General features: G+C 40.8%; 1 protein-coding gene and 1 long non-coding RNA gene across 9 annotated transcripts in view; one reads left to right on the forward strand and one right to left on the reverse strand.

Annotated features, from left to right (window-relative positions):
• The window catches only part of LOC136444511 (receptor-type tyrosine-protein phosphatase delta-like), a 114984-nt gene that overhangs the window by 58534 nt on the left and 32071 nt on the right, over positions 1-24379 (reverse strand). For all 8 annotated transcript variants that reach the window (XM_066442102.1, XM_066442099.1, XM_066442097.1 and 5 more), the window contains 2 exons: positions 19797-19923; positions 8569-8871 (listed from right to left, as the gene is read on the reverse strand). In XM_066442102.1, the coding sequence (XP_066298199.1) occupies positions 8569-8871; positions 19797-19896 (403 nt within the window). In that variant the 5' untranslated portion in view covers positions 19897-19923. The remainder of the gene's footprint in view (positions 1-8568; positions 8872-19796; positions 19924-24379) is intronic.
• Positions 5083-7443, forward strand: LOC136444513 (uncharacterized). The gene is made up of 2 exons (XR_010757276.1): positions 5083-5777; positions 6443-7443. It is a non-coding gene; the product is annotated as an uncharacterized lncRNA (long non-coding RNA).

Consider the following 24379-nt stretch of genomic DNA (forward strand, 5'->3'; position numbering starts at 1 on the left):
CTTCATACCTCGAGCCGATCCACCAAAGGCATGATTGGATGCCATTTCGCTGCAATGACCCACACCCTTTACTTGCAGTACCCTACACAATATACCCTAACCCAGTAAAGAATGGGCCAAGCAATTATACACAACCGGTAGCCAAGGGCATGTGAAGGTGACTTGGCATCGCTCTACTCCTGATCAAGCGTTGTGTATGCACTATGGTAACACTTTTACCAACAGTCTGGCTCGTTGACAATCAAATAAAAGCTACTGCTAGCTAGAATAGAGTCGCTCTGAATGTCAAATCCAAACGTGTTCTGATTATGTTTGAATGAGTGCATTTTAGAGACAAGTAGCTATGGCATGGCTCGAAAAGGAAGAAGCGATTTACTCACTTTTAGCAATGAGAGTTTTCCTTTACAGTAAGATTACTCCCTTATGAACTGTGTAAATCATCAGAGCGAGTGACAGTACCGTAGAAGCATGCCAAATGTAAGACTCAAGTACCGAGCACACTAAGCTCAGTACATCATATGTATATCAAAGCTATGCTGGTTTTGTCGCCCAGACAAAGAGTTTCAAACTTGATCAAAACCATGCAGGGGGGGTGTAACGTTATGCCTATAACGATAAGATAAAGTCAACGTTATCAGCTCAAGTATGTCTTTTTCCTGAAATGCTTGATGGTGAAGTACAGCACAACTCGTGAACCATTTCAGAAATTCTGATACAGATTTATGCGTCTACACTTCCTGGCAGAGGGATGGTAAGTGGGCAGCGATATTGAATTTCAGTGGGCAGACACAATACCAACAGGATCAGCACCCCACTTATCCAGGCCCTTACACGACCTTCAAGAGGCTTACGCTCGCGACCTTGGCTGGTCTGGTCCTTGTCGAAACTCATAACTGGTGGCTTTAGGGTATGAAGAAACTCCAAAATTGACAAAAGAGCTTCACTATTCCCTTCAAGTTCCACTTCAAGGATCAGAAAAGCTAGCTACAACAAACTTCTTTATTAAAGAGTACAGATGTAGGATCAGTCCCAAACGTACAGAATTCCGCATTTTAAAGTAACTTTTTTATTGGTCAAACAGAATGACTAAAGAACATTAGCACAGCAGCAAAAATTACAACATAGCTAAACTTGAGATCACTTCTTGTTTGCACAAATGCAGTGTTCTACCTAGGAGCCATAAAAGAAACCACTATGTGATCCCTTAGGCTGAAAAAATATTGCTTATGTAGCCTGCCCTTGCCCCTCTAAAGCCTTGGTCATCTAAAATAGCGTCCACTGAGTGCCGTTAAGAAACAAAACCTCTACAAAAGCGAGGCCATACAGTCCATAGCATTTTGTTACCTAGTCTGAACTGGATAAAATACCCATTGAAAGCAACGTACACTGCAGAAACAAATGGAAAATTCTGCGAACTAGTCTGAGACAATTTCTCATTCATCCTCCCTGTAGGGCCGGCACCACACATCAAGGCGACCTCTAACCTGACCTTTCGACCCTTCGACCTTGAGACCATTTATTTTAAGTGCAGGTCAGCCACAGGTGCATGTGAAGTCCCATGGTAGCCTACCCTTGAGTGCTAACTAAACTTAACTGTGGGAAGAAAAGGAGAAGAGCTCTTCTGGGGAAAAAGATTAGATGAGACCAGCAGCAAGTTTCTGGGTGAAGAATTTAGACTGGACATCTTTCCCTTTCAGAGAATAACGTATAAGATTTGTTCGCTCTTTTCGTTTGTGATTTTTCTTTCACAAAAGCCTTTGCTTTCAGTGAATTTCTATGTCTTACCAACCTATTAAAGCAGTCAAAAGGACATGCAACAATTTCGGAAGGTAGCTTGTTGGTTCAGAAGGTTTTCGATGAAAGAAGAGGAAGAAATGTTGCCAACAAATTGAATTGCAAGACATGTACAATTGCATTTGCTGGTTGCAATGTCTTCATTTTACCTTCCATTTTTCCAAAACATCAAAATGTACAGTTACCATTTACACAGATGCCAGCACCCCGGCTTTATCAGTGACCTCTGACCTAACGGGTCATTCCTACATGCCACTGGCTCTACCCCCCAGTTTCAGTAGCCTGCCAAGTCAGATAAGGACTCATAGAGCACATACTTCCACTGCCTGGGACCTCAAACTCTGGGCATGAATATCTATCGCAGTCTATTTTACTTTCAAACTTGATGGGATGATCATAATTTTCTTTGACTGATGGACAAGCAGTCTGAATTTCGCTAAAATAATTCCTTCTTGGGTTCTGCTTCTTCGTTACTGCTTAGGCTTAGACAACTATGGCTGCGCTAATGTTTTTTTCTTTCTTCAAACAGTTTTTTGTTAAATCTTTGCTGCCTTAGTGGTCACTATATGTAGAGCCTATCTTGGATCCAGTGTTGTATAGCAGTGTCCCACTTTGCAACTTTTTAGCATAAAGGAAAAGATTCATGTCATGTTGCCTTATAATCTATTTTTTCAGTAACAAATGATGAATCTTACTGTCCATTCTTATCACAGTAGCATTGAAATATGCAGCCATCAAAGTGGGTTCATGCATGCAGATTTGTTGGATTATGAAAACTGAAAGAATTGGGACAGGTTTGCCTTTGAAATACCATCAGTCCATTTTGTGCAGCTACTTGATTTATGGCTAACGGAAAGATGAAGAAAGATTCCTCGTAAAAAAGTATCAAAGTGCATCCTTTTCTCTTTAGCTACACGGAAAGCACATTGTAGCTGGACAGTAAATCTTCCCGCAGTTTCATTTTCAAATATCAAAGATCGATAGGCTACATTTTCATAGCAGAAAAGAACAGTCTTCACATTTTTCAAATTTCATCGTCACCCCAAATCCTCATCCTCATGTACATCAATCCTATACGGCGCACCCTTTTTTCCCTACTTTATAGTGACCCTATTCTTTCACAGCCTCGCTGTCTCGCTAATGAGGATGCTGCTTTAAAATGAACTATCGAGCACGTGCCAAAGATATTATCAGGTAGAAGCACCACCGCGCATACCAATGAGCTCTCTCATCCTGCTATTACGGCTTCCCCACCCGTCAAACTGATGAATGGTTTCTTCCACTCGCAATGCATCCTGGGTACTGGGCAGGGCCCAGGGGAAAAAAGACATGCCGCTCTGAATTTTGACGTAAGATCACGATTTTTTTCTTTTTCAAATGCAAACCCATCAGGGAGGAGTTATTAATGTTTTTCTTTTACTGTACTTCAAATAGTTTAAGGCCTTTTAAGTCAATGACAAATGCAATGACGTCAAACCACAAGAAGCCAGTTGCATTCATTAAATTTCCTCAAATTGGTACGAAAAATCATGATTAGTTTTATGTGTGGATTCTGCAGGTAGGTGTAAAATAAATGCTCTTTTAGTGCGTATTTCATGTATTGCACACTTCATTTAGATTTCCTAAGATTCTGTAATAACCCGATATATCATCCCAGACATTTTCTTTTGCACAGTCATGAAAAATATGACAACTAAAGGCGTCTTATGATGCATTGACGTATTTGAGGGTTGACGACTAATCCCTTCCAGCGATTCCAACAACTTTCCCCTCCCTACGGAATACAAGATGGAAGATTCCCGGTGATTTAGGAGCCCATTCGGAATTCCCCTCACGTTCATTCCCACCTCCAACCTCACAGATATAATTCGTCAAATCCACTCCGCTGATGTTTGCCTCTGAGTGGTTCTCCCAAGGCTCCCCGTGTCTCGAAATTCGACAATTACTTCGCATCGCCTCAGAATTTCCTGTCTTCTCCTCCGAACGTTAGCTTACTTAGGCAGCCGAACTTCGCCACCTTGACAATGAGGCTTTCTTAGCCATCCCATCTGTACCAATTTCCGAAGCGCATGAATTTGGGAGTGAATTGGGAACCTGGTTAGTTGGAGCCACCTTGTGTGACATGCCCACCCCGGGTGATTCCTCACCGTGTGGGAGTGAACATTTATCGGGTGGCTGGCCACCGCAACATCAGGGGGCATCAAGAAATACTGTCAAATTCCCTTACTTAGCTATAGAAGATGGAGGACCTGGGGTCAGGGCTGTCTCCAGCTTAAAAAGTTTTTTTTCCATCCCACTCCTTGTTTGGGCGCCCATGTTGTTAATCTTCATTGTGAAAGCTGTCATTCTAAGCTTTAAAAAAATACAGTTTCATCAATTTCCCGCCATGAAGTTCAGATTTATTGGACAGAACTTCAGAAGGGTTGAATTTTTTTCCTTCCCAAACAGCAAATTCCATCCCCGAAGGAGGGACAGGTCCTGGAGACAGCCCTGCCTGGAGACACTTGAGAAACTGAGATTTCTTATATTACTATCTGTATATAGGGAACAAAACTATGCTTTTTGAACTACCGTATGTGTATTCAAATGTCTACTGCACATCCATCTTTGATTTTCAGTACAATAGAATTCCCATTCAGCATTTTTGTATTGATCCGAATCAGAAAATATTGCATTTCTTTATTCCCTTTTCAATAAATGTTTGAAAATCCGAATGAGGATTGGACGTTTAAGATGAAGAATTTATAGTATTCGACACGAAAATCCATGTCAACATAGGCATCATTCCTAAAGAAGGGATATGTTTTTGATGTAAACAGGCACATTTATGGTAGAAATAAGTACAGAACACAGAAAACGCAGGACTTATGGGCTCGTTTACCAAACGATTATCGACATCCCAATGCATAATGCGGTTCCCTTCTGCCATTAGCGTCTGGCTGCATCGACCAACAGAAGCTGGTAACCATCCTTTTTCATTAGGCTGACCGCTCAAACCCTCATTACGAAAATTCATTTTCATCAGTGGTTCATCATGACAATTTCAAGTTCAATATGCTGGTGTCGGGGAAACGCACGGGGGACATATTTTCCAATATTGTTGTACCGGGATTGATCGATATTCAGACTGGGTGGTTTTTCAGACTCTGTAGCTAAAAGATGGGGTAAAGCCAGTGAACCAAAACCACTGATAAAAAACTATTATAACAAAGCTAAGAAATACCTTTATGCGCCACATAGCAGTTACTCCAGCAACTGGGATATAATTTCTGATTTTTCGTATCTTATTAGGGGTGGCGCACAGACCGAAATTTATTCTCCGGGCCCGTCAAAACCGAAAAATGAGCCAAATTCAAGGCGTACGATCTGATACATAACGGTCAAAAATCGCTTACATTTTTATATCAGTAGTTGAAGAAGGTTCTTAACCCAATATCTGTGAAAGATTTACTAAAATACCGTCAACCATAAGCGAGAAATCGCCCATCGGGTTACGCGCGTTTCGCCCTCGGGAGCAGGCGGACCCACTTCCCGGTCACGCACTTGGGGAGGGCCGGCTCCGGTCCGGTCCAAATACGGAGCGTTACGTCACTCGTAAACAAGAAAGATAGTCGCCAATTTGTAGCCAACATTACGAGCTTCAACTTGATGTAAGTGGCCAGCTTGTGCGACTTCCATGGGTGAAAATATTCACATTTTAATCTTTTAAATCGAAATTGCGGACGATGGTACCCTTTAAAAAATTTTTAGCCACTTATATCGTGGGAAAATTCAAGAGATTGTCGTTATTTTGGTACCAAATTCGCATATATTCGAGCCATGGTGGGTTCCGAAATCGGCTCATACTTTTACTATTGCGAGTCAGTTTTGGGAATGAAGCAAGATGGCGGCCGGCGGCCCGGGCGCTACCAACCGCTGTAGTTCGGAGCCGATTACGTCGGCATCGGGCCAAAATACGGACACTTCTACCACCCAAATGCCAGGTAATGTCTTTTTCCAAGTCTTTACGTAGTTTTATGTGGGTTTTGGGGTATTTTTATGTCAAATTTGGCCGCATGATTAACGGTAAACACTGTTGTTTCTGTATGCCGCATGCCGGTAGCTCAAATGATTTGAATTTGCCGTTTTTACGTGGATTTTCGTGCCAGTGGTTGCATGTATGATTACTATGAATCATTTTCAACGCCCTGTGGACGCATTTGGTTCCTGTTTTTTTTGCTAGTGCCGTAATCTAAACTTAAAATGCAGAAAACTGTACTTGCTATCCTCACCTTCTGCTGTCACTGCTAGGGGGAGGGGGGCGGCGGGGATGCCCAGCTGCCCTCTACTCGAGTCGTAGTTTCCGTTGTAATTTATTTTATTGAGTAAAAGTATAAACCTCACTTAACAGAACTGTGCTGGTCTGTCAATTTTATTAAGTTGTTACATTTATAATGAATGATAGCCTTTATTATTGTATGCAATTACTAGTACTACTTAGTATACTAGTATATGTATGATAGCTAATGGAGGAAATACCGGTAAACCGTAAATACCCAAGTATCCAAGTTTCATATTTATCTCATCATAGATTGTTTGAAATTTGTGTCTGCCATGTGCATGTAATATATAGTTTGAATTTCAACAGACGTTTTCTCTTTTGACACAGGAATGAAGAGAGTGAAGAGGAGGAAAGTGATAAAGACCCAACAGACATGACAGAACTGCCAGTGAAACAGAAGACGAGACTAGATATTCTATTTGCCGTTAATAACTTTGTAGTTTTGGTACATAAAGAGAGTGAACTTCAGTAACTTCTACCCCTAGTAGTGATCAGCATGTGTGTGTCTAGGTTATCTCAGCTGGATAGAAAAACCATACAAAAGTAGATTTAGCTTTTGTAGTTGATTCAACTGTACTGTAGAAATAGTTCCAGACCGGAGAAGCAATGTCCACCTGTTCCATGATCCAGTTGTCTGATTCCCGTAAAATTAAAATGTAATACATGTACAATACAATAAATACTTTGCCACGAGACTGCCCTGCAACAAGAAAACGAAGTCCTGCAGTGAAAAAAGGGGAAGAAATTAAATGAGTGCTGGATATTGAATTGTCGGACCAATATTGCAGATTGTACGATGAATGATATCGGTGTGTACAAATGTAAATATATAGCATTGGGTAATACATGTAGTTCATTATTTCTGGATCAGATTATATTTTTGAGGCTAGATTTGAAATCAGCATGTGTCTAAACCTCTATGTACCAAGTTTTTTTCTTTTATCTTCAAGTATAGGGAAGATATGGAAAGTTCGTATATTTAATTAGCGGACGCGCATCACATTACCTCGGGAAATCAATTATTCATCATAATTCATAATTTCTGAAGCAAATATGTATATTTTGTGGCCTTATTTAGATTCAGCATGTTACAGAGCCCATGTATGCCAAGTTGTTTCCTTGTATATTGTACGGTTACAGAGATATCGCAATCTTGCATATTTAATTAGCCGACTTAGTCTCTGCACGCTAAGATGTCCTGTTCCCATGTCCATTTTTTCCCACTTTTGGTGATATTTTGATATGAGAAATCTAAAGAAATGATGAAGGCAGAGCTACAAGCTTTAAGGGCCTGTTAATATCATTGTAAATAAAGAGAATGCAGCTTATTTGGTGCTTCTATTGTGAATTATTACTGAGTTATGACAGTTTTAAGATATTACATTTCAACGTTTTTTACGGATTCCGGAGAATTTGAGGACTAATTCTCAGACCTTTGATGGGCCGTAACTCGCTAATGGTATGTCCGATTTTGTTGAAACAAAAACCATTCTGTTTCTTTCACAAATACCTATCAGATGACACCAAGTTTAAAAAGATATGAAGAGTTTGAAATTTTTGTGTACTACCCCTAATCTTATAACCTGGAAGTCTAACCTTCATCAAAATGTTAATCTCTGTTTGAAAAGAATCTAAATCTGTATGATTTTTATTAGCATCCTTTAATCACGTAGGTGATAAAACGTACATGTGTTATTGGGAGTTCTAAAGTGTCACAAACTTGTTTTATCTACCATTTCCACTTCATTTCAATCAGGTCTCTCACTTTAACCCATTGATTGATCCAAATACATAAATGTCTGCGCTCCGTATATTCCAGGCTGTGCAGTCCACGTTGGGTGTACTTTTCAACCAAAAATGATCTATGACTATTTCCAATGACCTGAAATTCTACCCGTAACATGAAGGATGGTTTGACCCAAATACACCAGCTCCGTAATGTCGTTTCCCACCTGTGATGTAGTTTGTGACGCATGTCGGCCATTTTCAGCCAGCACAAAATCAGCCCGGGGCTTCACGCGCTGGAAACTACATTTGGCCATGTCTTATCTACAGATGCGCCTGTAGGTCAGGCTTGCATAATGGGGGCTTTGGCTTTTTCCTCTCTCTGTGTTCCACTGACTACAAAAAAGGTGTGCCATGCACAGACGTTTGAACTGCTAAAATGCTTTTCCTTCAAGCATTACCAGGTTGCGACTTGGCACAAACTTTATTCTGTAGGATGTTTATATACGTCAATTGGAGTTTGTCCCATTGGACCTCTGTTCTGTTTTTTCTCATCCAATTTCAAACTTTCTGGAAATTTTGTAACATTTACCAACTGTATAATATTTTCAGTCATACTTTTAGTAAATCAGCAAACAACCAAATGCTGTTTCTGTTTGTGAAGGAATGATGATAATTGAAAGTTACTATTACATACACAACAATCTTAAACATATATGAAACCTCACCTTTAAGCACACGTAGCAGCGCACTAGCCGAAGCTGCCTGCCCGACGCCATTGTCAGCCGTACACTCGAACGCGGTGTCATCTCGCGGGGTCCGCAGGGGGTCTATCCTCAGCACAGAGCCCCGCCCGCCGTTAAACAGAACCACGTCAAACCTGGTCCCGCTGCTCGTGTTGATCTTCCTCCCGCCACCCTTGGTCCACGTGATGGTGGGGACGGGGTCTCCGTTAGCCTCACACACGAGGCTGATGGTGGCTCCGTGGATCCCCGTCACGTCGACGGGCGCTCGGATGATTGTCGGGGGTTCTGGTGGTGAAGAAAGACATTGTTTTAGTCATGAGAATTCAGATGATTATATTGGTGATAAAATGTCTTGTTTCTATGTCAGTATGTGTCATTGTGGCACCGTGGATTCCTGTCACGTCGACAGGCGTTCAGATTATTGTCTGGGGTTCTGATGGTATAAAATTACATTTCTTAGTTATCTGGCAGTCTTTTACAACACTATATTGCCAATGATGTCTACCATGATTGTTAGTGGTTCAGTTATCTTCTCACATTATGTTATCATGAACGTCTGTGAAGTCAAGATTCTCAGTTGATTGTCTGAGGTTATGATGAAAAAAATCTTGTTATGTTATGATATTAGATATGACGTTACCATGTATTCATGTTTTCTTCCCTTGTGTCATTTCCATGGATTGCCTATCTATACACAACATTATCAATGTTTACCTTTTTAAAAGAGTAAATACAAATCACCACTATTGTTTACAGCTTGTATATAACGCTAAGTATAGCAAAGAAAAATATTATGTTACAACAATATCATACAGCAATGACGATAGGGTAATTGCTAACCTGCTGCAATACCAGGGAATAATAAATTAATATATTTTTCTAATGTTTGAATTTTTGAGTAGATATCCATGCCCAACCAAACCACTTGAGCACAAATACCATCATATATCTAAGAAATTACAATACATCTTGAACTGCATTTCATCAAACAATACTACAAGGTTTTAGTATCAAACACTGCACAACTAATGCTGCAATATTAGGGAATGGTTCCATTAATTGTGTGGTCCTAAGTGCATTACCCCAACCTTTTGAGCACCTATACCATCATCTCTTCAAGAAATTACATAACATCTAAGACTACATTTGATTAAACAAGATTTTCGCATCACAATCTTCCACAAATAACGCAGCCAGGGCCCTGCAGTGGAACAGAGAGGGATGTGAAGGGCACCCAAGGACATAAATATGGGAACCGCCATCAGCCTCAGACAAAACCCTGATCAAACCCATCAATCCTTCGTCACCTCTCGGCACTTGATCCTGAGAGAGAATCACCAGTTGGAGAAGGGTGGTGGGCAGAATGACGCGCTCGTATCCATCCATTTCGGACCCCCGCTTCAAAGAGCGTCCATCCCCAGGCAGTTAGGGCTCCTGATTGTATTCCTGAAGGTGCGATTCGAGCGAGTTTCGATGGCACCGGGTAAAAAAGGGATGGGCACCAATTGGCTGATTCTATTCCAATTCTGGTTCATGAAAGACGGGGAGGCCGCTAGATGAGATTGGGGACGCACACATAAACCAGGAAATTAATTAATCCGCCAACCGCCGATTGGCGTGTGTGGTTGATCAAATCTGAGTGACTCACACATTCCTAATGATGGATGTCTCCCGTTGCTTCTTACGATTCCAAGAAAACAGCCCACAGCATCTTGTACTTTATTATCCGTACTTAATTGTTTGATTAAAGGTGGATGAAAGATGGGTAATAAACATGAAAGAGACAGGCTTAATGAATGTACTAATGCAGGCATCCTCGTCCCAGCATGCTTAGCGGCAGTGACATCACCTCATGAATAATGAATGAGCATGGGCTATACCAATATTGACCAGAGGGGGTTGAAGATTACATTTTTATTACCTCGTTGTTGTTTCAAATTGAATGCACATTCTGACTTTAGTATAACACACTTTAGTTTCAGGCACAAATCAGTCCATTCTTAAGATGTCATTGTTGGCTAGGGAAACTATAATTTCTTTGTCTCTTCTTGTTCATCCATCGGATTTCAAAGATGATGTCTATGTGCTTCCTATCAAGTACTGCAATACCATTCCTAAAACACAGACAAATACCTGCCAAAGGTTTGCTCTTTCAAGTAGTTACTTTACTGATCTTGTTGTGTAAAAAAAGAGGAAAAAACAAAACACTGGCAGCTTCCAAGAAATGCATGACCCCCAGTCTTACAGTGTGTTTGCTGAGCACCACTGTGTATCTACACATCTATTTGTTCTCCTGATGGAAGGTACACCTTGGTGCTTATCTCATCCACACTTCATGCATCAACACATTTCCCCTGGGCTTTTTACAACATACAAGGTACTGCAGGTAGGGCCGTGCTAATTTGCTTTATTGGTTCTTAGTAGAAATACTGAACTATGAGACCAACATCATGAACATGAGACAATGAAATTGTTTGTATTTTGCATCAAGTGCTGCATGAAATATGTTTTGCAATTGTGTGGTGCATGATTTCAGCACTCTCTACCTGATACTCCAAGTTTATTCTGTTGCCACAATCCAAATAGAATCAAAGAAAGTTGTTATCTCCTTACATACAATGTCAAGTTCTCATCTCAACTGAAGTCCCTGTTGCTATCTCATTTTCATCTTTAATTCAGAATGACCATGAACAAAGGAAATTACTTGGTGTGGCCTGAAACGCAGGCCTTTTGTTTTCTCCTAATATAGACAGGTGATGGCAGTTCCAAAAGGCGGAGGGTCACGCGGTGACAGACACCCAGGAAAACAAACGACATCTCGCACCATTAAACAAGAATGGCTCTCTGCAACAGAAGCTAGCGCAACAGCCAAGGCCGTATCAGCCTTCTTAGGGAAAATTAACTCTCTAAATAGAACCCTTGACACATGACTGACAAGCTCAAGGTGACATACCTAAGGAGCAAGCAGGAGGGGAGGACTTATTTCTGGGTGGTGACAAGGGGGCTGAACTATTTCACCATAATTAGAGGGAAGTTTGTTGACTCGTGTAAGCCGACATGACAGTCAGACCCTGGCATGTACCACTACAAAGTAGGGGTGATACAGAAACATTAGTGGTACATATACCAAAGAGAATAGCGTGAAATAGATATAGGTGTAAACAATTCTTACAAATGACAAATAATGTGGCCCAAAAGTGAGAAGGAAAAAAAGGTGTGAATTTTCGTGAAGTAAAAGAAAAGTATCAATTTGATATGGGAAAGCATTGAAAATTATGGGAAGTCTAAAAACTTGTGCCTTTCATCCCTACATATGACAAATGGCCCACAATCAATACTATATATTGACATGTAGCACATCTATCTCTCATCAGGCGACAAAGTTCATCACAGCCACTTTGGACCCACCGAAAGAAAAGTTTGGGGCAAACGAAAACCTTTCAAAAGATTGTGCGACAAATCTGGGCGTGTATGATCAATTGCCGTACTGACAAGTACACCAGTTGATCTCGCCGATCGATATCACCCCAATTTCTGCCGCGATTGCCCCCATCCCTCCTCTATTGTTCCCCGGATAATTCCAGTGTTTAGCTCCGAGCCAAGACGGGCCCAACCGATGGCCAGATGCCCCCGTCTTCGCGCTGAGCCTATTAGCGATCGTCCTGGATTGCCGGCGTGAGGAAAATGGCTTTGGTGCTGAACACACCTGCTACTTCATGATGGGGCTGGGGATGTGGAGGTGGGGTACTCTCCAAGCAGAGGTTCGAGAGGTTTGGGTTGGGAATGCCCACTTACAATCCGCAGTTTGAATCTCTGATAACAGGAAGAGATCTAGAAACTTGCAATTTTGCAGGTGAAAAATTTTTTAAAAGTCAGACACAAGCAGGGTTGGAAGTATCCACCGCTGAAGGTAAAGATTTTGAAATTTGAAATTTTCAGGGAGAAAAAAAATCTCTAAGACCAAGTTACTGGTAAGAAAGTGAAAGTGCATTTTGCAAGTGAAGAATATCAAAGGCTTGCCATGATGTCGTTAAACGCTAGCTTGAAAATGCTGGCATCATAACAGATTTGGAACCAAAGATTGCTGGTCTGAGCTTGGCATGCAGGCAAGATTGCACACTTTCAAATGTAAAGGGATTGTATCGTATGATCTTGGGTCATTGCATGCAATTCTACCAAATTGAAGGCAAAAACGCTGGCAGTGAGCAATATTTCATTTCGAAGAAACCAAGGATATTGAACCTACACAAATCTTGGGTTACCCGTGGTCATTTCAAATTCTTTCACAAAGAGTGCATGGTCTCTCTGGCTGGTTTTCTTTCCAAATCATTGCAAAAATCTATAGAATTATCATACCATGTATCAAATATCATCTCTGAAGCGTGCATGTATTTTTCCTTTTCAGTCTAGCATCCGTTTTTCCCCATATATTACCATACCTTTCAGCTTAGGTGCATACAAATGTTCCCATGAATGCCAGGTATTTGGAACCGTCTATACGGGTGGCAATAGACCGAACACGGCCGCCATTGTAAGGGTAACACCGCCCGGATCGAAACAATTCCAACTATGTCTCAGCCGAAAGATGAGATAAGATTTATAAAGCACCTTTACGGCATGCCTCTGTGACAAACAGAGATTTTCAACCTTGGCTGCCTTTTCTTGAGTCTTTTGCAAATTTGCCAGCTAAAAGCAGATGAACTTTTGCTTCGACTTCTACGACTTCTACAAAAGTTGATCTTGATCTTTGCCTTCAGGTGTAAACTGCTATATGACCATCACAGAGAGAGGATAAAGACAGATTGTTTTCCGACACTACTAACAAAACTAAATCCTTGAAGTTTTACAAAAACTTGTACGTTTGCATTCTCTTGTATGTTCACACCTATAGTTGTACATCTTACACCTTTCTCTCCCTGCCATGAACAGGTGTATAAAGACTTGAACATTTCTCCAGGTACCTGTGGAGATTTCACCTGTACAGACTTCTCACAGGTGTACGGTTTCACGTGTCACACCTACAGCAGACGAGTCTTTTGTGCTGCTCATCCCATGTAAAGTCTGGCGACCCTGCCTCAGGACAAGGGTTTAACAAAGGCTAACAACTGGGTGGGATTTACCAGTGGTGTAATTGGGTGCTCTGCGTTAGCCTTACCAGGCTCCACGTCAAATTGTATATATCGGCTGGTCAACTCCTCTATTTCGCCGATTTCTACTCTTTCCGGTCACTTCTGTACCAACATTACTAGTGGTAGAGGCTAGCTCTGCTGTCTCTGAGCATTTTGTAGTAGTAGTCCACTGTGTTCTGCTGCTGCAGTGGTCTGAACACCCTGCAGCTGCAATCAGTCTTTCTTCAAATCTCTCCACTTTGTCCAGTTCATTGCAAGCTTCCTTAGCTCCCGTAGTTTCCAAACTCACAATCAAGAGGGCTATGTTTTTTGGTAGCATCTGTAGCAGTGTACATGTACTACTCTTACTTTCCTTTTAATTTCTCCATGCAAAACCTCAACACCATTTTGTTAATCTTGGATACAATTTGATTTCTAATGAATGCAAAATACGATACAAGGAACAGATTATCAACATTCCCTTCTATATTCAATTGGACTATCCCATAGGTCGCACGATTATCGACTTTCCCGGGAAATCCAATATCTCCTCCCTGTACCCTCTCATTTGTGGAATACTTGATCACTTTCCACTCAGCTGGGCTCCCTGATAAATACCACTTTCTTCTTCTACACTTAATTTTCCATCTATTTCCTTACCATTAGCAGCACAGTACAACATCTGTGGCCCCTACTTTATCTAAAGAAAGTGTTGGAAGAAAAATTAACATCCTTCCGAACTTGATAAAGAAAAGCAGCAATTGAACGCAAACTGTTTTACAAATTGTCCTAACTTTTCTATTTCTTTCCTCAATAGGTTGGGACTTTTTTGTCGTTTATTTCAATCTTAGAGATTTTGTGAGGTTGTAACATGACTTTTTCTTTTGAAATGTTTGTTCTTCAACAAGATTTTCAAAACAGGATCAGTGAAACCTTGGGGATATCTTAGGGGGCTACTGTTTGCTTTGACAAGCACCTTATAACCATGCTTATCTTATTCAGCATACTTTAGCACCTCATTCAGGAAACAAACAACTTCTCTTTACAGAGATAAAGGAAACAAAACAACAGATAATCATCCAAACACGCCCTGGTGTGTACCCATATTTCCTTACAAAACACAGAGTAGTACACACAAGCACACATACCGCTCCAAGCTAACATTCTTTTCCAGGTATTTCTCTCTACTTCGACCTCAAAGTCTGTCAACATCACAACTCAAAAGTTCTCTGTTTAAATTTACTGTTCTAAAATTAAATTTTCACAAAAATGTTGCTGAGGGTAGGCATAGATATTTGAGATACCATTCAAGATGTATTTTCTGGGTATTTTTCTTCTTTATCTTTCTCAAGGAACGTCAAAATCACCCAACAAAACGTATTCTGGTCGCCATGGCTACCGTTCAGGAGGCGGAAACAAATGGCATGTCGGGCGATCATCAGAGGGAGTCAAGCACCACTTCAGAAGGCTATTTGGGTGTACAGCTTTCCTCGCTGAATGGCTCCGCTTTCCAATTGCTCAGGGTTTCCAGGCAATTCCTTTCTCAATCACACTGACCACCATTTCCAAGAACCAAACTCTTTTTCCTTTGATCTCTCTGTTTTGCAAGGGTACCCAGAGTGTTAAGGAAGTAAGGGCTATCATTTAGTCAAATATTGCGTCAGCTGTTTTCAAATTTACAATTGTGTGTTGATTGCATGCGTTTCTATGTGATTTCTTCATTGAAGACCACTTCGAAGAAATCTTGTTCTTCCTCCTTTTCTTTGAAGGATACCACAAAACACTGCATCTGAAGAAATTGTCAGCAATTTGGAATTGCTATACTGTCTATACATAACTCTGTCCATGTATGCTTGTTCTGTTCAGTACAAACCTGGTGTGTTACACCATGAGGCGGTTTACCAGGTATACAATACAAAATACTCAAGAAAATAATTGTTTCCCTAAATTTCAGCTGTTTTACCATACAAAGGCTGAATATTAACCTTCTCCCTGCTGCCTAACACTGTATCCAATGGGGAATTGGGTCCCAAATGGCTACTTCAGTGTGCTAAAGGTAAAGGCTGAACGTTTCAGCTACACACACACACACCTTCCCATTCTAGTACTAGCCTGGACTCATCTGGTCTCTCATCTGGTCCCCCCTCTGGCAGGGATAAACACTGAAGGCCACCCAAACAAACACTGGCTGGATATCCCTTCTACTAAGGCCATGATTGATCCTGAACAGACCTGCGTTACTTTACAACCTTTCTGGTCTTGCCAGAAGACATTTTCAGGCCAGGCTTGAATAACAGACAGGAAAAAAACTCCTTATTATTGCTGAGTTTAAGATAAGCATATGGTTGCATAGCATTCCCATGCATCCAGAGCACAAAAAAGGTACAGTTTAGTGCAAAAGTATGTCGAGAAAGAGCAGACCTCTTCACTTTGACCTCTTTCAAAGGTCTTTTTCTACCAGCATCCAGCAAAAGAACGTATCTAATTGCTGACTATGAGATCAGCATATGGTAGTGTAGCATTCGCTTATGATCACTCGGCACCGAGAACAAAAAAAGGTCCAATTTAGAGCAAAAGCCAGACGGAAACCTGCAATACCAATCCGCCATGTTGATGGTACGGTAAAGCGGGTTTATTTTACTAAACATGCAGCTGGAAACTGTATCCCCTTTGGCCTCCGGCTGCTACATAAAAGCTGGGAAAAGAACTTGCAAGGAAACCTCCGAACGTTGCCGACACAAAGCCAGGTTATGTTTTCACCTCCGTTGTTGGTGTAGGGCAAGGTTCGAAATACTTTTTCAGCCATGGATGCACGGTCGGCAACAGGAGCAGAAGTTTAGGTTGCCTAGCTGGTATCTTTCCCTATCTTCGCTCCAGTTCACACCAACGGTCAGTAACGGTCACTTCAGGAAGTGACCGCGAAGTGACCATTGGAGCAAACAGCACCTACCTAGTGACCAGTGAAGCGAACTGGGGCTAAGATAGGAATGGATAGAATTAGAAGGCTACAGCACACTAGTTATGGTTCCAATATCATAAATATATCAATCATTTCATATCTCAAATTACACCTTGTTTTACGATATTACAATGAATGTAATGACCATCCGTACCAAAAGAATATTCTTACAATTCAACAAAATCTAAACATGCTAAACAAAATCTAGGTAACAATCATTTTAGTTTGTAATTTGAAACGACCATGGATTATTCAAAAGGCAAACTTAAAACAGGCTGCCTCAAGCAAATTTTAGAGACCCAGTGTGACTGGGCAAGCATTGTTTCGAATGGCGTGTAAAATGTGAACTATTCGTGAACGTGGATGTGCCTGCAAATGGAGCATCGCTGCGAGAAATCCGTCAGTGGCAGAGACAGTGTTTATGCTGCCTCTGACCCTTCTCACATGCCGCATTCCTTCACACTGTTTACCCTAGCCTGACAGGAACAGCTCACATGCACAACAACACAGGGTAAGGGCTTGGGAAACTGTTATAATTTGTATTCAATGTTCGGATTTAGAGAGATACTACGACAGTTTGGAATCTCCAAATCACAGGAAAGAGACTAAAACTGTTAGAAAGTTGCCAATTTGCCATAAGACAAGAATTTGAAGAAAGAAACAATCCAAATACACAACAACACAGGGAAGGGGGCTAGGGAATCCGGAAAAGAGTTATCATAATTCCATTTCATAGAGGCCTTTTCAAGAATGTCTCGAACACCTGGATATCCGAAATGCGCAGACCTCCAGGTAACTGATGCTGCATCAGTAAATGTACATCTCTATAAATTGACACTTTTTTTAATGTAGCCTCTTTAGGGTACCCCGTGGAATTAAGAGTGTTAAAGTTCAATACTGGTGTCTTAACATTAGGAAACCACACAGAAATTTTGAATTTCTGAATTAAAGAAAAGTGGCTGTAACCAGTAGAGTCTAGAGAGTTTCTATGAATATGGAAATCACCTCCTTTAATTGAATTACGGCAGCCATCTTGGCAGTGGCTATAAAAACACTAGTCTGTAACACAACAGTAAATCAGCACCGTACATGTATAATTCATACAGTAGGTGAGGTATCGCATGGTGCTAAATGTTGTATGTGGTTTAGGAACTTGAAAGCTTATAGATTTATGTGAGCTTGCTCAGTTCTTTACCATTGGAACAAAATTTCTAAAACACAAGGCATTTCTCCAAACAGGTTTAAAATTTGAGAGAACTGTTACTTATCATACAGTATTATAAAACAAAAATATAACCTTTTGTCAAAGGTAATATACAGCAATGTCCAAAAGATGAAATATATAGCAATACATATGAGGAACATCATCAAAGCACTGATTCAATTTTCTAGAAAAAAATGGCAAAAATGTAGTCCGCTGCTCCAAACAAAAGCATTGTAATCATCCCTTTACCAATATAACTGAAGCATTTCACAAGAACTTAATATCACTTTTTTTTTAAATCTACCAGAAAACAATGCAGTCTTCTAAACGAAAGATTTACTAATCATCCCTTGACCAAACAGGAGCAAGCCTACAGGAACCTTTTAATTTGGCAATCTCAGAGCCAGCCCAGTTTACTCATGCAGAAAGAATGGTTGATGAAGAGAGAGGGGGTGCGGCTACACTTGCCCTAATTCTTTTCTCTCCTATGGATTAATAGGTGTATAGAATCACACACCATAAATTTGGGCATCAGAGCCATGAAAAATTTGAACAATACATCAGTGCAGCTAGCTACAAGCCTGATGAAAAGTTTTTCTCTCTTTCATTAAAAATATACAAATAAGGGCTGTTTAGTTCTGTTATCATTTCTGATGATCTTTTTTCATTCCACAGGAGGTAAGTAATTCTACATGCATGGAAGAGCAAAATAATCCAACCATAATAAACACCTAGCTAATGGGTATAAACCAAACAGGCCCCCTCCCACAAAATTTATGGCCAGCCCAGAATGATTTACACACACAAAATTAAATTGGGGGCTAAATTTGGCCCAATAAAAACGCTGCATGATGCTCAGATACTACAAGTAGCTCATGTAAAAGTAACAGACCTTGGTTATGGTCAGGTCATATGCATAGCTATTTCTCCACCATGTGTCTATTTCAGAATCAAATTAAAAGGTGCACAAGTCCTGGCATTGACATAATCCTAACAATTTGATAGATTTTGGAGATAGCGAGGGCTGGATTGAATTAGGGCGCTCACAAATTTCCTTAGCACTATGAAATGCTGGCTAAATGTGTCCAACTGAGAAGGAATTTCAATCGAATGGCTCATCGCCTAGATTAATTTGATTTAGCGTGAATACAAACATAGGGTCCAGAAATAATTGATGTGGTGAGAAGTATAGAAAAGAGGCGAAGAAATGATGCGTGAAATATCAGAAAAATTGATGTCTGTTTTTTCTATTTTGCAGTTGATTTACATCTACATTTTATGCACTTTGTCAGAAGCAATGAAAACATTTAGAATATCATTTTCAGGTGCAAGAAAATTCAGAATAAATGATGCGTTCAACCAAGCAAAAATATGCATTGAGTGCAGAAACGATGGTTCATAAAATATCCGAGAATCATGTGCCTTCATTTTCTATGACAATAAACATGTATAATATCTACATGTTTTCCAAGGAATGACTCAATGAGAGAAGACAGGCTACTTTTTCTGTGTCTAGGGGAAAGAAAAATAGGAGAAAATTTAATTCAATCTAGGTAGAATAAGCAGTGTAGCAAGGCTGCCAGCTCTGGGACCTTCTGTAATTGGAAACATGTCTCTTCTACATACAGCCGGGTGACCCCAGCGACCCACACCCCAGCCGTAAAAGATCTGACCCTTTCCGCCTGTTCAGTACCCTCTTTTCTAGAAGCAGAAACTAGACTAGTCTAGAGAAAAGCTTTTCGTACCCTTTATATAATCATTCATTTAGGAAATCTGTGCTACATGTGAGGCAATGCCTTTTCATACAGTCAATCATTTAGCTCCCTCTCCCTTGAGGGAACCCTGGTATTGCAGCGGGGCTAAAAATTCCATCACTATAGCTAGGGTGCACGGTGCCAATCACGATAGTAAACCTCGTAAAAAGAGGAAAGCCTCTTACCTTCTGCAGAAGCCAGGGCGGCGAAACAGACCGTGAGGACGCCAGCATACCACACGGCGGCGAGTCGCCTCCCCACCCCTCCTCTTCTCTCTCTCGTCATGCTGCTCTTCCTACTGTTCCTCGTGCCCTGTGGGAAACAGCGATGCACAATTTCAGCACACACACAGCCTTCACTTCTCTCAGTCTAAACCTCCCGGTACAGGGAGGACTCGATCCTCTAGAATCCCAGGGAATCTGCTGTGTTATTCCAGCAGGTCCTGTGGAGAAGCCATGTTGGAGTCTTGTCCCAGCAGGAAGGCTTGGTTAGGAAGGGTTGTGTGTGCACAGGGAAGCCGTGGTGTTTACCCCACTGTTTGTGGATGGAAGGCTCCCAAATCAAGATTCATTATTGACTGGCACTGCAATGCAAAGACTGGCTTATGGGTGGCAGGCCAGGGAGAAACCATTACCACTCAGTAGGGGTGATTCCCATTGCTATTAACTCTTCTTAGCTCAAAAAATGGCAAAACATGTCTTCAAAAATATCCTCAGCTACAAAATCAAACCATTAAATCTTCCCTTTTTAGGTTTTCCACCACAAATTCTTACTACTAGAGTAAAAATTGTGTATATGCTACACTAGGGACCCATTCACAGTTGTTATTGGACTGTCCCTAAAGGGGTGGGGCTATGGTGGAAAGATATCATATGTCGTTCCAAGGCAAGGCAAGGCCTGGTGCTGATAAAAACCAGTTTTGAGTGATAACAGAAGCGCAATATGGCAGGCCAAAATTAAAGGGCCAACTCCAAGACAAACTGACCGCTTTTCGCAGCATAATTTGAAGCATATACAGCAGCTTGCTTCCCATTCTCTAGCTACCATGGGAGATACCACTATTGGCCTTATCGTAGGTAGGTTGATTGTTGACCATAAAAATATTATACAGCCCTCTTGGGAATTAACAGAGGAAGTTTATTTTCAAATGAGAGTCCAGCCCACTAAAGTAGAAACAACAGAACAGCCTTGTTTTTTACACCCTTGGTTTACACACTGGACTTTCCAGATGCAAGGCACACTTCTCAGGGAGGTGTAAATTGGGCCACAGAAACATGAAGCTCATATCCTATTAGGCATCTTTTCCTTGATTTTGGGACATGTTGAATCGTACATGGTGAGGGGGAAAAAAGTCAGAGAAAAAAAGCAACAAATCTTCAACTTTAAGAACAAGCCCCTAAAATCTACAAATTCAATTGTGTTCCAAATTGCTACAAAGCACTGACTGAAAAAGGCTTTTTGACCAAAAAAGCATTTTATGAATTTGCCCTTTCCTTTATACCAAGAAACAAGCAATGGCACTAAACTAGCCTTATCAGGGAGACAGAGTAATTTTATAGCCCTGTCCCAAAGGCAATATTCTAACGACATCAAGAGATAGTACATCTCGTATAATAAAACATGCCGGTGATATTAATGTGCAGTTCGTAAAATACAGACCGCCCTGAACTACCCAATAATAAAGAGTTCATTTGGACATAAGGTTGTCGAGCTAGATTGACAGTTATGGATCCATATTAGCCACACCTTCTAAATCTGCATATAGATCATTTTTGCTGCTTACTGGCTTTAAATATTCATGCAAATCTATCAGAAATAATGGAGTTTACGGCATTCCAACGCATCTACAGCCTACTAAACAGCTATAAAAATTTGTTGTCAATTATGAAATTTTACATATTTAGTACCCTATTATTTTTCAAACATGATAACTGAATAACTGTTATTGTGATCATTTTTATTAAGTTAGCTATATTTCATCGTTTGATAAATCATTATCAAATGAATTTTCAGTTTGTGACTTTAGTTGGGGGTACAATAAACCACAAAACCATGAAGCTTCATGCTTCATGATTTATATCATGTGTCATAAAGGATAAGAAACAGGTTTTCCTGCAGCATTTTTCGCTTTTTCCCATCGCAACATTTTCCACCATATTTCACCAGCACAACTTCAGTTCAGGCAACCTAATCATCTACACAGCAACAACATAACTCTACGCCACAGTATATCACAAGCAGTTACAGGGACAGCGATGGTACAAAAGAATTATATCTTAGAAACAACCCTTGTCGCTACAAGGCATACAAAACTGTGATAAAAATATGTACATGTAAAAGGAAAGCACCTCCAAGCCACGGTATATCACAAACTTTTCATAGAAAACTGCCTTAGATGTAGGAAAGAATCATGTCCTACGAATAACCCTCCAGATTACAGCATTTTGAAAACTCATCCGCTACTTTTAACAAATATTCCTCTTCAATGAGAAACATACAACCCAAAATGCAAGCAACTTTATGTATACAATTATAGCAAGCCAAACTGCAACAAAAAAATGATCTGTTATGTTCTGTTATATTTCTAAAAACGCATACATGAAAAGAAAGAATTTCAAAGGTGGTTATGTCTCACAAACTGATAGGCAGAAAGATTCGGTGCAAAAGAATCATCTGTTACAAACAACCGTAACAACCTCCCTCGTTAATACAGCACACAAAACTGCGACATACATATATCTTCTTTTACGTTCATGAGGAAAGCTCGTCCTGTGGACACTACCGAGTCTATAAACCTCTATCAACTAGATGACGGATGGGCCAGGGGAACAAAAAGAAACTAGCTACCGCAGACAATCAGTGTAGCTGCGCCGTGAAATACAGGCAGCGCTAAATCGGACGCCAGAAATCAATGGGAAGACCCGATCCATTGGGGATGATTGGAGCTCGCCGAGAAGATGGATTTGAGCGGGCGCGAGGGCAAATGTACATGTCTACCAGTATCTGTCAGGCAACCCTGCTTTGCATGCAGTCATAACTGCCCAAGAAGACCACTCAGGGGACCGATGAAATCTGTACATATGGACAGGTGGTCAATGGGGAAAATGATCTAAGGTCAGTCTGACCACACAAAAACGGTCACATTGGCCAGGTGGTCTGTTTGTAGAGGTGGTGACTTCTACACATTCGACTGGATTTCTGGTACAACTTTGCAAAAATACTGACATTTTTCCCTTTCTCCAAAAAGTAAAGAAAAAAAAAAGGTTTAAATCAATCGATAAAGTCGAAAAAAATCATACACTCGCTCTTAGTTAATTATACCGCTAAAGAGGGCGCTAGAATTGATCACCTTTCTTTGATTCTAGGTTGCATGACAGTTCCGATAGCCACATCCATCTCGACTCCTGGCACTTTGACAGCCTGGATGGATTCTTGTTGATTTTCTGCCACTTTCTCCTGCCTTACCTGCTGTTCAGAGTAACTTCAGACCTTACAGGATCATCACCTTGGTTTCCCCTTGTCCAGCCAAAATCTAACGGCTTTCCTTTGACATGGATCTATAGATTTTCTTGTCCACTTTGTCAAGATCAGCACCCGTCCAGGAGTGGCTACAAAGGGCGATCGTATCTGACGCAGAATTTCAGCTAAACTTACGAGTTTAGATTTTTTTCCAAAAAGGGATACATTTACCGATAATAGGAAAAGGTAGAGCGGTCGAACCTCAGACTGAGGACGAAGAATGATGTTTTTTTGTTAGCCGTTAGAGCCCGGATCACCACTACTCTTCTCGTGTGTTGGGTTCTTTAACATTAGTATGGTAATACAATTTTCATGGAATAGTTTATAGTTTACAAGGAAGACCTCGGAAATAACTAAGCCGGACATCGTAATATTTGGAATTTTCCTGTGTGAACTATGGCAAACGAGTTGTTCCCAAGGTTCTTGTACCTTTGAAAAAATAGATAAGGGTGGTCTCTTAGCCTTTGAAGGAAGGCCCTGAAATTCTAATCACAACTATTATGTTTACAGGGGTGGGAAACAAGTTGATGACTTCTCCAGGTTGGACTAGAGAGTTCTCAGAGGACAATTCCTTCTGGCACTGACTAAAACAACAAATGAAAAGTTTTTAGGCAGTCCTTCAAAGAGGCTTCTTTCTTTGAATCCAGCAAGGCGTCAATAGTGAGGGTCTGCAAGGGGGTCCCGACAACGCTTTTCGCAGAATTCAGAAGAACCCTACGTATTACGCTAAAAACAAGGAAGGCAATTACGCAAAATGTGTTCGCCTTGCTACAAATTATGTGAATAGGAAGGCTTCCCTAGGAATTACGGGAAATCGAAATAGGCTGCCTACGCCTTACAGGAAAGAGCATGCAGACTCCTCAAAAGTCTTTTCTATTTTTGACAGCACTGGCTTTCTTCTTTTAGCTAGCAACATACTATGACAGTATTCAATCAATATTTTATGAAAATCTTCAGACCATAGTACTGCAATGACGAAGTATATATAGCTTGGTAACTGTGATGGTTTCTTTCACTTTACTAGAGCAACAGTTAATACCACTTTGTCCTATCATGTTTCTGAATCATTTGCAGCATTTGCATTATGATCACCCGATCTAACAAGGAGAAACGAACCCCTAAATTTACAAAGACAACTACGCTTTGTACCCTAGATTTACTGGAGCCCCTAAAACTCCAGCTGACTGAAGCTGTTCTCAGATTTGCTCCTCTAGAAATGTGACCCATGAACATTGAAACAAGAGCCTTC

This window comes from Branchiostoma lanceolatum, chromosome 11, assembly GCF_035083965.1.
Source record: "Branchiostoma lanceolatum isolate klBraLanc5 chromosome 11, klBraLanc5.hap2, whole genome shotgun sequence".
Classification (NCBI taxonomy): domain Eukaryota; kingdom Metazoa; phylum Chordata; class Leptocardii; order Amphioxiformes; family Branchiostomatidae; genus Branchiostoma; species Branchiostoma lanceolatum.